The 14,087-nt window shown below is 44.7% G+C and overlaps 1 protein-coding gene across 2 annotated transcripts in view; it reads left to right on the top strand.

Moving 5' to 3' along the window:
• The first annotated feature begins 505 nt into the window (after positions 1-505).
• Positions 506-14,087, top strand: part of AMMECR1 (AMMECR nuclear protein 1) — an 81,498-nt gene continuing 67,916 nt past the window's right edge. For both annotated transcript variants that reach the window (XM_035541417.2, XM_035541416.2), the window contains exon 1: positions 506-936. In XM_035541417.2, coding sequence (XP_035397310.1) covers positions 506-936 — 431 coding nt within the window. The remainder of the gene's footprint in view (positions 937-14,087) is intronic.

The following is a 14,087-nucleotide window of genomic DNA, read 5'->3' as shown; positions in this document are numbered from 1 at the left end:
GTATCTATATAAAATCTAAAATTTTAGTCATCAGATGGTTGTACATTTAATAGGTGCATCCCAGCACTCTCCGCAGGGCTCCCTGCCTGCCCACTCCAACACGCCCCCTCCCTTCTGTTCCCCAGCCGAAGGCACCTCAGGTCACTTGAATTATTTAGCAGGGCGTTTTGAACTAGCTTGGGGGCTTTGCGGGTGTATTTTCATTTCATTTTGCCAGCATGCGGGGCGGAGTCGCTCCACTTCCCTGACAGAAGGCGGGGGGGAAGGCGGCTCGGCCCGAGGAGGGGAGGGGGGAAGGCGTCCGCTCGGCTCGCTCTAACGCCGCTCTCTCTGTCTCTCTCCCTCCTCCTCCTCCTCCTCCTCCTCCTCCTCCCCGTCCACCCTCCCCGCTGCAGGCGGAGCGGGCCCGGCAGGAGGCGGAGCGGGCCGCCGCACGTCCCCCGGCCGCTCGGCCGGCCCCCCCGCCATGGGTCGGAAGCGCTGCGTGGGGGGAGACGGCTCCAAGATGGCGGCGGGCTGCTGCGGGGTGAAGAAGCAGAAACTCTCCAGCTCCCCTCCGTCGGGCTCCGCCGGCCCGGGGGGCGGCGGCGGCGGCTCCCACTGCGGCGGGGCGGCGGCGGCGGCGGGCGGCGAGCCGGGGGCGCTGCCCCCGCCGGGGGGTCCCCGCCTCAACGGCCTCGGGGGGCTGGCGGGGGGCGCCGCCGGCTGCGCCCTGGCCCCGCCGCTGCCGCCCAGCTGCGGCGGGGGCGCCGCCGGCCTCTCCCCGCCGGCCCCCGCCGCCTCGCTGCTCTCCTCCCCCGGCGCCGGCTCCGGCGGGCCCGGCTGCAGGAAGATGGTGGTGTCGGCCGAGATGTGCTGCTTCTGCTTCGACGTGCTCTACTGTCACCTGTACGGCTACCAGCCCCCGCGGAGCCCCCGCTTCACCAACGACCCCTAGTGAGTATCGCCCGCCGCCGGCACCCGGCCCCTCGGCACCCCGGGGCGCCCCCCGGCCCCCGCCTGGCTTCGCCTGGCCCCGCTCGGCCCGCGGGCGCCCCCGCTGGGCTCTGTCCGGGCCCCCGCCGGTGCCCCGAGGGCTGCCCCGGGCCGCCGTCCCCTTGCCTGGCTCCCGTGCCGTGCCCTGCCTGCCCCGGCGGCGCCCGGCTCCCCGCTGGGCTCCGCTTCGCGGGGAGGAGCCGGCGGGGGAGCGGGGACGAGGGTCCCGGCTCTGCGAGGGGTCTGCTGGTGAATTGCTGCCGTCGGGTGCGGGGTTGTTTGGGGTCAGCCCGCGCGGAGCCCTTGTGTTGTGGTGAGCCCTGAAGCTGAGCCTGTGTTAGATGCGTCGAAGCCCTGGGCCGTCTCCCACGCCGCATTTCCAAAGTTTTGCATCGATCGCGATGAACACCTGTTACTGCCACCCTCCTTTGCTTCCCAAGCGTGTGAGAGCTGCCACCGAGGGCCTGTTTTGTCCTGGTCCCTGGCTGCTCTCATCTGGGGTTCGTGCAGAACCCCACACCCTCCTGCCTCTGTAGGGCCCCCAGGAGCACCTGCCAGTGCCGGGGGACAGACGGACAGACAGACACAGACGGGCTGCCGCAGGTGCAGCTCAGACACTTCAGGGAGAAACTTCTGCCTGGCAGGAAGTTGCTTCCTCCCGGCTGGGATGAGTTACCACGCTCCGAGGCTGTGTGAACGCGAAGCTAACCTTAGGGGTGGTTTGAAATCGCTTCCACCGTTTTGCTGTGCTTTAAAATAGGATGGAGCTCACGGGGCGAGCTCCGGCTGAGGCTCGGGTGTGTTGATCCACAACTCACTCGGGTGAGTTGATCCAGCCACTGTTTCGTCTTCAGTACAGCGTGGCTCTCAGGGTCTTGACAGAACCCGTTCTTTGCTGGTACTTAGTGGAAACGTTTTTTGTGTGTCCTCTGCCCACACGCACCCACACCTGGTGCAAATGGTTATCGTGTGGTCCATGTTTCATTAATGAGATGTAGCGTATACTTCCCGGTGTTTAAAAGACTGTCATGTGTTAATGATCTTGTTTGGAGTCCTTGCTGTTCTACCATCCAGGATCTATACGTCTCTTGCATACTGTCAGCTGCTGTCATGACAACCAGGCTCAGAGGATTCCTACTTAACCTGCCACCCCAGCAAGTCCTCCCCATATTCTCTTCGTACCTCCTGTGTGATTACACTAGAGTACCAGTAATGAAAGGAGGGCAGGGAGACTCCACCGTGAGTTTCTTTACCCAGGTCTTCTGTAAGTCCACGGCCGTCTTGCAGATACCAATTTTTTAGGTACTGCTGTGCTAAGTAGCCATTTTGCTCTGCGCTGTCCTGTATCTGTTCTCCATCCCAGACCACTGTCGGTTACAGCATCACTTTTGTGCCAGTTCAATCCTTCCTAGTGCAAGAGAGTTGAATTCTGTCTGTGTCTCTCTGTGACAACATTACCTTGCTGCTATGATGTGCTTTTTTTAACCACGGTGTTTTTCTGAAGAATCTCCTGTTACTGTCCCTGTTTTATTAATGGAGGAAACTGAGGCAGAGGTGAAGAGTTAACCACAGAAATGCTTTCCAGCAAGCACTTGGATTCCTCTTGTTAGCCAACAGATCACCTTTCTTCCCCCACTTCTTACTTTAGAAAGGACATAATAACACATTAAGTAAAATTTGTATTTTTCTAAAATTCATGTGTGTGCATATGCATTCTTGAGGTTTCATTTCCTGACCTGGTTAAAAAGTTGCTGTGTCAATGGACTTCTGAAAATGGCACTGCCGTTAGAATTACTGATACCGTTTGTGCATATTCCCATGCTCACGCCAGCATGCACAGTTTTACTGTGTATCAGACTGGAAGAATGATCTAATTACCATTTTATTTTTTTCCCTGGTTGGTTTTCACAGAGATTGGTTCCCTCTGGATCATTGTGTGGCTTCACAAACACTTGTGCCCGCACAAGTGTGAGGTGGGAATAAGCAGACAGATGGCAGAACTGCTGCTTTCAGCAGCCTTGTGAGCTGATTATGTTTGTGCAGTTGGGGAAGCAACTTTGAAAAAGTTGTTCAGTATTACATGTAAAATTCTAGGTCAGTGAATAATTTGCTCCTGCCAAATGTTCAGAGGCAGTGTGACTTCTAGCAGTCAAAAGATTTGCGCGCAGTCTTATCAATAGCCGGGTAGCTCACAAAGGTATGATGTTGTCTTTGAAGCTGAGCGTCTTCCTGTATGGCAAAAAAACTGAATGGGAACTAGTATTTTTCAGTGAATGTATGTCGCAGCTTTCTGCCAGGAATCCTTCTGGAAGTTTTGTCTGCAGACCACAATAACTGGTCTAAGAGTAGTAGCCTACAATAAAAGTCAGCAGTTGAACTCTAGAAATACTTTTTTGAGTTCTATTAATTACAGGGAGGATGAAAGACCTGTGAGCAGGTATCCTCACACAAGCGTGACTCATTTCTCGCAGGTCTTTGAACAATGAAACTGGGCAAGATCAAAGAAAAGCAGGTGACTGAATCACTTGGGCTGGGGGTTCTGATGTGTTGTCTTCTGAACAAAAACTGCTTGCAGTGCCTCCGGATTTTTGTAACTTTTGGCTGCTGAGCTGAGGACCACAGCACGGCTTGAAGGGAAGGGATTTTGGAGCAGTTAGTAGGAATGAGACAAAATGCCAGTTTTTGAAAGGGTGCAGATTTTGGACTTTAGCACAGCCCAGACACGGATTAAATAACTGTCATTTTCCTATCTCTGAGTGTAATTCCTAAAGCACAGGATATGGGATGCTGGTGGAAGGTATTGCTAGGGAGCTGTTGGGCTGGAGGCAGTAAGTCATGGGGTCAAAAGAAGAGAGTGGGAAGATGCTGAATCTGTCCAGTGGTGCCTTCGTGAAAATAGGCTCGGCGAATCGTTCTTCTTCTCTTGCAGTCTTCCATTGATCTTTCACCATTTTCCTCTATCATAATTGAACAGCTTTCTTCTACCTATGATGTCACCTCACTTTGAGTTGCCCTCTAAAACATTCCCTTCCTCCTTCTCAGGATACGCTCTGCAAGGCATGTACTTGCCTCTTGCTTCTACCAGTGCAGTGGCTCTCAAACTACAGGAGTGGGCGGTGGGTAAAAATGGTCCTGGAGATATGGAAGCTGATACAGAGTTTGAAAACTGTTGCCCCAGACAAAAAATTTCACTTACACAAAATGTCATGCAGACATTGTTTCTTCTTGAAACTCAGCTTGATGCGTAAAGTTACGGAACACTGCAGTTATTTAGTGTTTTTTTTTGCTGTAGGGGTTTAGAAGAGTCGATCAAAATACATTGTGAGGGGATGCAGAAACTGTCAAAACACTTTACCCCGTGCATTTAGGGAGAAGGAAAACTGAATAGTCTTTTTTTCTCGTGTTTCTTATCTTTCTAACAAATAACTTTCATCTCTTTATTTCTTTTCTGGTTTGGTTTTGTGCAACACACCCCGTTCCTCCGTGATCAGTGCAAACAATATGATGTCCTGCCTTCCATTGTGGAAAAGGGCAGCACACCAGTGGGGAAGGACTCAAGGTTTGTGCTGCTCACTACAGTTCTTCTAGTAGGAAGGTGCTTGAGTGGAAACCTAAACCTAAGTGTGTACAGGGTTGGTGTGACAGGATGGGAAGGGTAAGTGTACAAAGAGGAGTTTAGCTGAAGCTGTGCAGTGGGGAATGAGGTTCGTATTTCCCTTAAAGATTCTGAAATCTCTGCTTACTGCATAGATTTCCTTTAATGCACAGAAATCACCCTGCTGAGTTCCTGGTTCAGCACAGTGTTTGCCTCATCTTCAGGGCTCTTCAGCTTGCCTATTTCCCATTAATGCCAGCTTCTTTCTAGGGAAGGTGTTGTGTGACAGTCCACCAGGTTAACTATTGTGCCAGCTGTTTGTGTCTTGCAGTCCCTTCCTGAAAGTCTCCTGGGAACAGCCTGCTAGTTAACGGGATTATTTTGGTGCTGAGCACCCTTATTTGGCACAATTTGTTCTGCCCATGTTGGCTGGTACGTGATAACCAAGAGCAAGGTTTTGCACCCAGAATGGCCAGTGCTGCCTGTGCCCTGCCTTCCTGTGTGGCTGAGGAGCTCTTGGGAAGGATGTTAACCACACGTGCCTTGGTGATGGCTTGCTCATAACCTCCTCATCTTGCAGGGGGGCCTGTGACAGAGGCAGTAAATGGTGTGTGCCTGTGAGGCTGTCAGCCCCATGCACGTGCCGAGGCTCCAGCTGCCAGCAGAAGCATTGCTGGCAACCACGTTCTTTGCCACCTGAGTAATCTGCCTGGCTTCATCTTCTGGGATCAAAGGCCTCTGCTTTAAAACAAATCCTAGGCAATATCCAGTCTTGGTCCAAAGAGGTGGCTGGGAAATGGACCAGTTCTTTTCTTCCTTGGTGCCGTGCAGTACTCTGCAGCAACCCTTCCTCTTGGCTGCAGGGCTGGGGTACAGATACACTGCAGTGTCAATGTGCTTGGCCTTTGTATTTCCATGTGTTTTCAGGTCTAGGATCTGTCAGTTTACATCTTCTAGAAGGGTATGGGGTAGTGCTACTACATCACCTTGATTCTGTGTTAGTGAAGTGTGGAGATAGTTAAATTCAGTGCAGTTTTAAGACGTGGAGCTAGCTTGTCTCATGCCCACCAGTTTTCACGCTTCCAAAGAAAGTTGTGATTCTGCTCAGAGTAAGTGTAAATTGACCCTGTAAGAAAGAAATGGTTCCAGGGTTTGTTACCGGCTATCCGATGTTTTGCCTTTGTGGGTGTCTTAATATTGTGTTAACACTAGTGGTGGTGATTTGTTAGTAATTTACATTGAAATAGTTTAAAATCTTCCTGTGCAGTTCCAAAGCTGAATCTTCCAAAATGCTAAATTACTGTCTGATGCTTTCTTCTAAGGCACTGAGGAAAGATAAGGCTTCTCTGCAGATGTGTGCATATGCTTACACATATGTAAATACAATTTTTTTCTTAATTTTTGGTTTCTTGAATGGAGTCTCACTTTTAGTGAGTTTTAGTCTTTACAACTTAAAGCTCCAACTTTAAATTTAACAATGTGCTGGACTCCTTGCTCATGTCGGTATGTTTCTTTACAACCATTTTCATAAAACGCCCTGGAAACTTACCAAATTTCAGTTACAGATTTCAGAGTATGGTCTTTAAATAAATAAAAAAAATTTCCTCTGCAGTCCCTACTCAGAGTTCAGCTGTACCTATTGACATTAGTATCCTTGATGTCCGAAGTCTGAAATTTTGTTGTTACTCTACAGTACTTGAGTGGCAGTGGAAACTTACTTGTGTGGCAGTCTCAGTGCAATAATTTGTATTTGTTGTCACACTCGGTAACATTACACAACAGCTATAATGATTGCTTGGTCACAGCTAAAGATCAACACCAGTCATAAAACAAAACCCATAGTGTTGAAGAACGCAGACAGGGAAGTGCTGTTTGGTGTCTGTGTCTGTCTGACTTCATTCTGTTTTTTATGTGTGTGTCACAGTTTCGTACAAGCTTCAGCATCTTCTGACTTAACACTCAACAGCAAAGACAGTGTTAAACACTGGAGTATGAAGGAGTGAGTGGTTCATTCAAAGTGGCATCCTGTGGTGGAAGTTTTTAAAGTACTGTGCAGCAGCAAATGTATTTTGGCTGGCATGAGCAGTGCTCAGCAGGGAATTCCCAGAGTATTTTAAAGCAGGACTGGTGGCCGCAGTTTGGTACAGCAGAGGAGGAAAACAGAGCTGTACAGCTTCAGAAAACTTGCCTTAACCAGTAAGCTCCTCTTCTGATCTGATTGGTGAACAGAGCAAATATTGTTCTGATAAACTCCAAATTAAGTTAAATGTAATTTGAGGGCCTTTTCCTTCATAAACTCATTTTAGTGAACTGTTTGTATGTTTCTATTAGTACAAGAGATCACTTCACAGATGGCCTGAAGAAAGGGCCCTGGTTTTCCTTCTTCAGATAAACACAACCACCACAGAGTTATAAGAAAGGCTCCAATTCACTGTAATACTAGTTTGGCAGAAATTGTTTGTTCCCCTACCCCTTCTAGGGAGAGAAGTCAGCAGCCACTTCTCCCTGTGCCATCAATCTGGTCGTTCATTTTTGTCTCTTTTGTTTTAGTTGTGATCAAATTTTTAGTCACCTTCCCTTTTACTCTGTCTTCTATTGAAGATAAAAAGATTTCTGGGCATTTTGTGAATGCAGTTCTTGACATTGTTTTTGATGTTATATATTCCTATTTAACCTGTCTGCCTGTGAGAAATGTATTGGGTCCTAATTTGACTGACTTCATGTATACATCTCTAGCATCCTTTGCTATAAATTATTGAGTATTTAATAACTTAAGAATGCAAATAATTATTTTTGAGTTACTGAAAGACTGTAGAGCTTTGCCTTTGTCAGTTTGCTTAGGGTACAGACCTAGGCTGTGACCAGGCAATGAATGAAGTATATTTGCTTTACCTAGCCCGTGTTTTTGGATCTCTTGAGACTCATGCCATGATTAAAGGAGCAAGCTCAATAGCTATTTTACATTAAGCACTTGTTTACAGGTAACTGCAGATTTTCTGTAGCATCAAATTATTGTCTTCAGAAGTAAAGTGCTTGTATGGTAACACAGAAGTTGTTTGAGCCGTATACTGGTGGTTGCTGTGGTAAGAGCTTCTATGGAAGGCAGGAAAGGTGCGAATTATTTAAAACTAATAGTAGACTTTCCAGAGTTTGGCCAACACAGAAACTGTTGCTAGGCTGGAGGCCAAAACAAGTCCAGTCAGGCCCTGACCCTCATTAGCAAAGCATTATGAGAATGCTTGACCTTTTTTTATGATGTTTATGCTCCTATGGAGCAGGGTATTATATTAGTACTGGATTTAGCATTGCAAAGTTTGCATCTAAATAACGAGCTGGGGCAGCTCTGCTGCAGTTAATTCATGAGTTCTCAAGAGCAAGTCCTTAGAAACAAAGCGTGTTGGGAGTGCAGTATCTATAAAATGGAGTGCAGCTGTTGAAGTTAGCCATAGTGCTGTCTTCAGAGAGCATACAGCTAATCAGTTGAACTTGGATTGATAAACTATGTAGATATCCTTACTGTTAGTGTTGTGCTTTAGGCTGGCTGCCCAAAAGCTATGGTGTCTTTCAGCCCAGCACTGTGAACAAAAGTAGGTATCTTTGCAGAGCTACTTGTGTGACCTTCTAAAAAGCCATTCATTTTCATAACTGGGACCTTGGCAAATGGGATTAGTGTGAAGAGCTTTGCTTGTTCAGTAGGACACCCTCCTCCTCCTTTGGCTGTAGGCGTGTATCCTGTAGGGTATTTGCTGCAGTTGTCACGTCTTTGTGCCTGCGCTCCCCCCTTTTGTATTCCAGGCTGCGTGTACACTTCTCTGCCGTATGGGATATGGCTTCGTTCTTGTGATCTGACTGGCCTTTGGTAACTTCCTGGAAGACATGGCTTGTTGGATGTGGATGCTCCTTTGCCATGCTGAGTACTTGCAGCCGAAGTGATTAAAGTGCTGATTTCTTGAGAATGGCATCTCATAGAATGCAGGACAGCTCTGTTGTCTTGTGGCAAGGCCACTAGGACAGCAGCAGTATAGAAGTGTGTATGTCTTCCCAGGACACCTGTACCTTTCTGTGCTTTAGGGAGCTAGTTCTCACGTTTCTTGGTGCTTTTAAAAAATCATTGTATGCCCTTCTTCCCATTAGCTTAAATTCTGGGGCATTGTTGGCAAGGTCCTGCTTAGGACCATGGTGTTTGTAGTCATAGGAGTCATTACCATACTCCTGCTGTTTATCCCTTGCCTCTCTGCCAGCAAAGATACCTCCTCTGCAGGCTCCTCTGGCACATGATGGGTTCTAGATCTGGAACACCACCTGCTGTGCTTGACAGTACTTGGTGACCATGTTTGAAACAGAAGAGGAAAGAGGATCCTTGTCATAAACCTCTTCTAATCAGCATCAGAATTACTTCTGCTTCAACCTTTCCATAGAATTGCATCACTTTCCTTGCTTTCCGCTTGGAGATAAGAGTTGTGCGGATGAAGCTGTAGAGTTTGTGAGTTTTAGTTGTGTTAGGAAAGGTGAGAAAGCATTTGTTGCTCCACTGGTGGGCAACTCTTTAGGCCAGCAAAGTAAATTTGGCTGCTTCCAGCCCCTTTGCCAGGTGACTACAGGAATGGAAGGATTGGGTGCCCCACCGTTTCCCATACCCAGTAAGTGAGCAGATGGAGAAGTTCAGCTGCCAGTGAGTGACAAGTTGCAAGGCAGCTCTTCTGTATACATAAAGGTGCTAAAACATTGACTTTTGGGGAAGATTATGTTAGACAGAAGTTCCTTGTAAGCTTTAGAAGGAAAAAAAAAATATTTACTAGTCCTCAGAACTTAAATTTGACTGCAACATTAAGCAGCCAATGGATGCCAGTCAGAAGAACGTTGCACCAGCCATTTGCAAGCAGACTTTCTGTGGTGAGAGCATTGCAGGCTGGGGAGGTGCTTGAAAAAAACACAGGAAGGGTGTGGTTGTAGTGATGGAAGAAGCCCTCTCCATAGGCAGCTGTGGTGCCAGAAGAAGGTGTGTAGTTGTATGTGATGCATCTCCTAGGCAAGGGCAGAACAAGACTTCAGCGAGCCACTGGCCCAGATGAAAAACTGCAAGCCAAGCAACAGAAGGGAAGTTTTTTCAGTACAGTATAGTGCAAGCAATTATCCAAACTCTGGAGAACAAAATGGAAATGTAGTATTAAAAATAATCACTATTAAATGCTGAGCAAATGTGGAGTTCTAGCGATTAGCTCTCCTCTTTGTTAAGAAGTAGGAGTCTGATTCTGGCTCTGGTTCAGTTCAACTGGAACTGAGAAGTAGGCAGACACAGAAAAGACAGGTGGCAAAAATTTCATGTGGGATGTTCACCACCATAATGTCTGAGTTCTTGTAAAGTATTGGGAGAGAAGTTGAAAGAAAGTAAGGATCAGTGCTGTTCATTTGGAAGAAACCCTGGATAAAAACAAGTATTAAAAATAAAGGGTCGCAAAGAAGAAATAGAATATGAATTACCTTGCTCTTATTTCAAAGAAAAAAGATTCAAGTGAGACAAATATTCCCATGTATGCTTACCATTGTGGTTCTTTTTAACCTCAAGGATAAATTCTTGCAGCATGCCATGTTTGGACTATATTTTAATATAGAAATCAGAGCCCGTACAAAAAGTTGTTCCCAGTAGTGCCTCTTTTGGGGAGAATATGAAATCTGTTATTTGCTGCCAGTGGCTTTCTTCTTTTTCATTTCGGAGGATTTCAAGGCGTTAAGTTTTTCACATACGTAATATAAATAGCTTGGAATAACCTACTTGAAGACTGCCTACTACCATATACCATTCTGCTAATTTAAGTGGGTTTTCTTCTTTTTTGAATGTCAGAGATGCTCAGCAGCAGCTGACTCCTATTTGTCATAAGCTGAAAGTAGTAGTGTAGTTACACTAGACGGAATTGATGAACGTATAAGGTGGTGAACAGTCTGCTGCTACGTGTTTTATGGTCGGAAATTAGAAATTTCTGTCCCTGCTAAATAAATGGGCTATTCCAAAATGCTTCCTTAGTATGATTTCTTTAAATTTTTGCAGCCTGTTTGAGACTGCTGTAACGCATAACTTAAATTATGGAGGCTATAGACTTGGTTATTTCTGAAGCTTTCATTGAAATTTCATGAAATTTTGTCTCAGTTGGGAAGAAGAAAAAGTGGTGGTGTTTTTGTTTTTTTCCCCGCAAGGAAAGTTGCTAGGCCATTCAAAAATGCGTACCCAAGGTTTTATTATATTCTTAAATGTTTATCATCCATTTAGAAGTCCGTACACTAAAAATGGAGATGCCTGATATTTGCTCATCCTCAGCGTGGTAGTCATCTAAATGTAATGATTACAGAAATCCAAAGTTTAGGCAACATAAACATCATGTACTTCTTTAGTTGTCCTTTATGTGGAACGTTTAATGGAAATTGCTCTGGAGGAGAAAACTAGAGCAGTCCATAGTGGTCTCTGAAATCTTGGCACTGAAGTTTAGGTCTTTGGAGATGTCTAGGAAGAAGCCACTGCAGAGAGATCAGGAATCTTCAGATGGTTCCAGAGATAAAGCTTCTATTTTCTTTTTAGACTAACCCAATTACTTAAAATCAAGAGGTAGTATTACTTAACAACATGGATTGGCCATTTGACCCCTAAGTGTTACAGTGTTTTGCAGGTTCTGCCCAACTTCTGTGTGCAAGTTATTAGAGGAGGCAAGAGTGACTTGAAGCATAAAGCACTGCAGTGAGGTTTGGAAGAAGTTTGTTTTGTTCCTGACAAAGTCATTATGGACAAACCTGGATGAGACCCTCAGTCTCTCTACCGTATGATCTTACCAATAAAAGTAAGGTACCTCAATCTGCTTTTCTTTGTTAAGTTAGTAGCAAGGACCATAGAAATTAATTATTATTGTTGGAATTGTTCTTTCCCTGAAAAGCATGCCAGAAAACTCTCCAGACTCAGCTCATGGAATTTTTGCCTAAATTGGCAACTTGAAAAACTTGGAGGCATATGCTTTTTTTTTTTTGTACTGTTATCCATTATATCTGAAATGAATCATAGTTGTATTTGTTAGCTTGAATACCTCAAAGGCTATTGTTGCTTCTCAACTAAATGACAGAATTTTCAATGAAATTTTTTTTCCAGGATAGTTCTCTCCGTTTGGGTATTCTTAGTCACAGTATCCTCCTTTGTATTTTTAGGCTACTGTTCAGCGAATCCTTTCTCCGAGAACATCTTAGACAGTTTTAAGTCTGCCAGCAAATTTGAAGACAAGACCTTCCAAAAATTGTATTACATAATTGCTTTTGCTCTAGACATCCTATTTGTCCACAAAATAATGGTTTTCATGGGACTAGGACATTTTAGCACTGAGGGAAGGACAGGTTTGCCCATTCACTGCCCTGTTAGAGCCAGCAAACTGCAGTTCTGTAGTGAAATAAGATCCATTGGTTTACTGAATATTGAAGAATGGAGATGAGCAGAAAGAGGAGGTAAGGTGGTTGAGGAAGCTGTAAGTAGTGTCCATATTATGCTACTTCTCCAAATGTTTTTCTAACCTTCAGTAATTTGCAGTTTGGGATATCTTGAGCCACAAGTAATGTCTGTTTCACCTGCTAAGCAATGGGTATAATGAAGTTTTAATGAAGCAAAGTCGTAAGGCAGATCAGAGTTCTACACAGGAATGCTTGAAAGACTTGAGACTTCTAGAAATGCGATGAAATCAGTATTGTATAGGGCAGCTTCATTTACTTCAGGTGTAATTAAAAAAAAAACAGCAACAAAAAAACTGACTGTGTAAGCTACAAGTTTGTTTCTCTCCTTAGTAATTTCCAGGTGTTACCAGTTGACTGCCAGTTGTCTCTTAGTCATTATTATGTTATGCATATATAAAGGACAAGTGGCTATTTTGAAGAGAAATTATCAGTAAAACCAGAAAGGTGTTAAGTACATTTGTACTAGAGAGTGGTTGAGATCTTAATTGAAAACCTTTATGGTTCTGCTGCCCTTGAGAGAGAGAGAGAGAGAGAGAGACGTTTACTGGTTGCAGAGCAGGGCAGCCCGGGTCCCAGGAAGAAACGTGAGATCAGCTTGCAAAGGAAGAGGAAAAGAGCTAGGTGGCTTTAGAGGATCAGAGCAATGGCCGAGAGGCACAAAACTTGATTGACTGGGGGGGGTGTATCTGTACTATTGTGTGTGCATATGTATTTGTGTTTATATAGTAAGAGAAAGACAAAGGGACACAAATTACCTGTTCGGATTAGATGCCAGTACTGACAGAAGAACAAAAGGATATAAAATGACTGAATAAATTTACATTTAGGGTGTAAGGTTTCTACTTGCTGAAACAGTATGGCTTTGTAGTTACCTTTTAATAGGATTACTAGGGGCAAGAAATCCAAGTAATTTTAGAGATATCTTGATCACTTTATGATAAACATCTGATGTGTTGCCTTTGGTAGTGAGATCAATAGTTTAAAAGGTCCTTCATCCTCTCTGTTGGGTTGGATTTGGTTTTTAGTTATCCATGTGGGTTTTTCTTTCTCTTCTTGTGATCCCCCTGTGGAAGGGGACTGATGGAGGGCAATAATCCTGGTACCCTAGCAGCTTCTGCTTTTGTAATATGTTCTAAATTGAGAAATCTTCTGGCAATGTTTTTTTCTTTCTTGAAAACATTGGTTTTGCCATTGAAGGTCTATTGTGGCAACAAGCATCGCCTTCATATCATATTAGCGTCACTTTATTTCTGGGTCAAAATTTCCTTTTATTATTTTTATATTGACATTAGCAGAAGTTAATAAATCACTCACTCACTCTTGTACAGACATACTCAAGAGGTTTGCTGACCATAGTTATTTGTGATCACTGACATTTCTGATTTAGCTTCTAAGTCAGTTTTGTTCTGTTTAAGTAAAGAGTGTTCTAAGAGAATAATGATGATAGATGAAGTTCAATATCTTATCTTTGAGGACTCTTAGGTGACCTCGTTATGAGTGGCTTCTAATAGAAGGTGAAAAAAATGTTATTTTTGAGAACATCATTTGTTTCAGTGTGAGTTTGTAGATGGTTGGAGTTGGCTTTCTGACCTGTTTAGGTCTAGCAGGATTACTAACTTAGCAAGTAAATCTTGTTTTCTAGCAAGCTGTTTAGCTTTGGCACAGAAACATTTATTGTCCTTTCCACTGTGCTTTTGGCTTGAGTGAGATTTATATCTTTGTAGAGGTAGAGACAAATACAGACAAATGGTGGTCAATAACAGCTCTGTGGTGGTAATGAATTTGGAGAATGTTACGTGTGTAAATAATTTTTCACTGAATTCGAACTGAACCATAATTCAGTAATGGGTTATGTTGAATGTGGATATTGCTCTTCTGAACAGAGTGTCTCTGCTGTTAATAAGAAGGATCCCCAAAAGAAAACCAAAAAAAAAAAAAAGAAAAAGAAAATGACAATTCAAATGGTAAACAAAGTATTTGTTAAGGAGACTTCTTTTTTTAAATAGTAGGACTGGAGACTTTACTACTTGACTTGAGC

Source organism: Cygnus atratus, chromosome 13 (assembly GCF_013377495.2).
Source record: "Cygnus atratus isolate AKBS03 ecotype Queensland, Australia chromosome 13, CAtr_DNAZoo_HiC_assembly, whole genome shotgun sequence".
Lineage (NCBI taxonomy): Eukaryota > Metazoa > Chordata > Aves > Anseriformes > Anatidae > Cygnus > Cygnus atratus.
The sequence above is the reverse complement of the archived record's forward strand: the minus strand, read 5'-3'. Positions and strand labels throughout refer to the sequence as shown.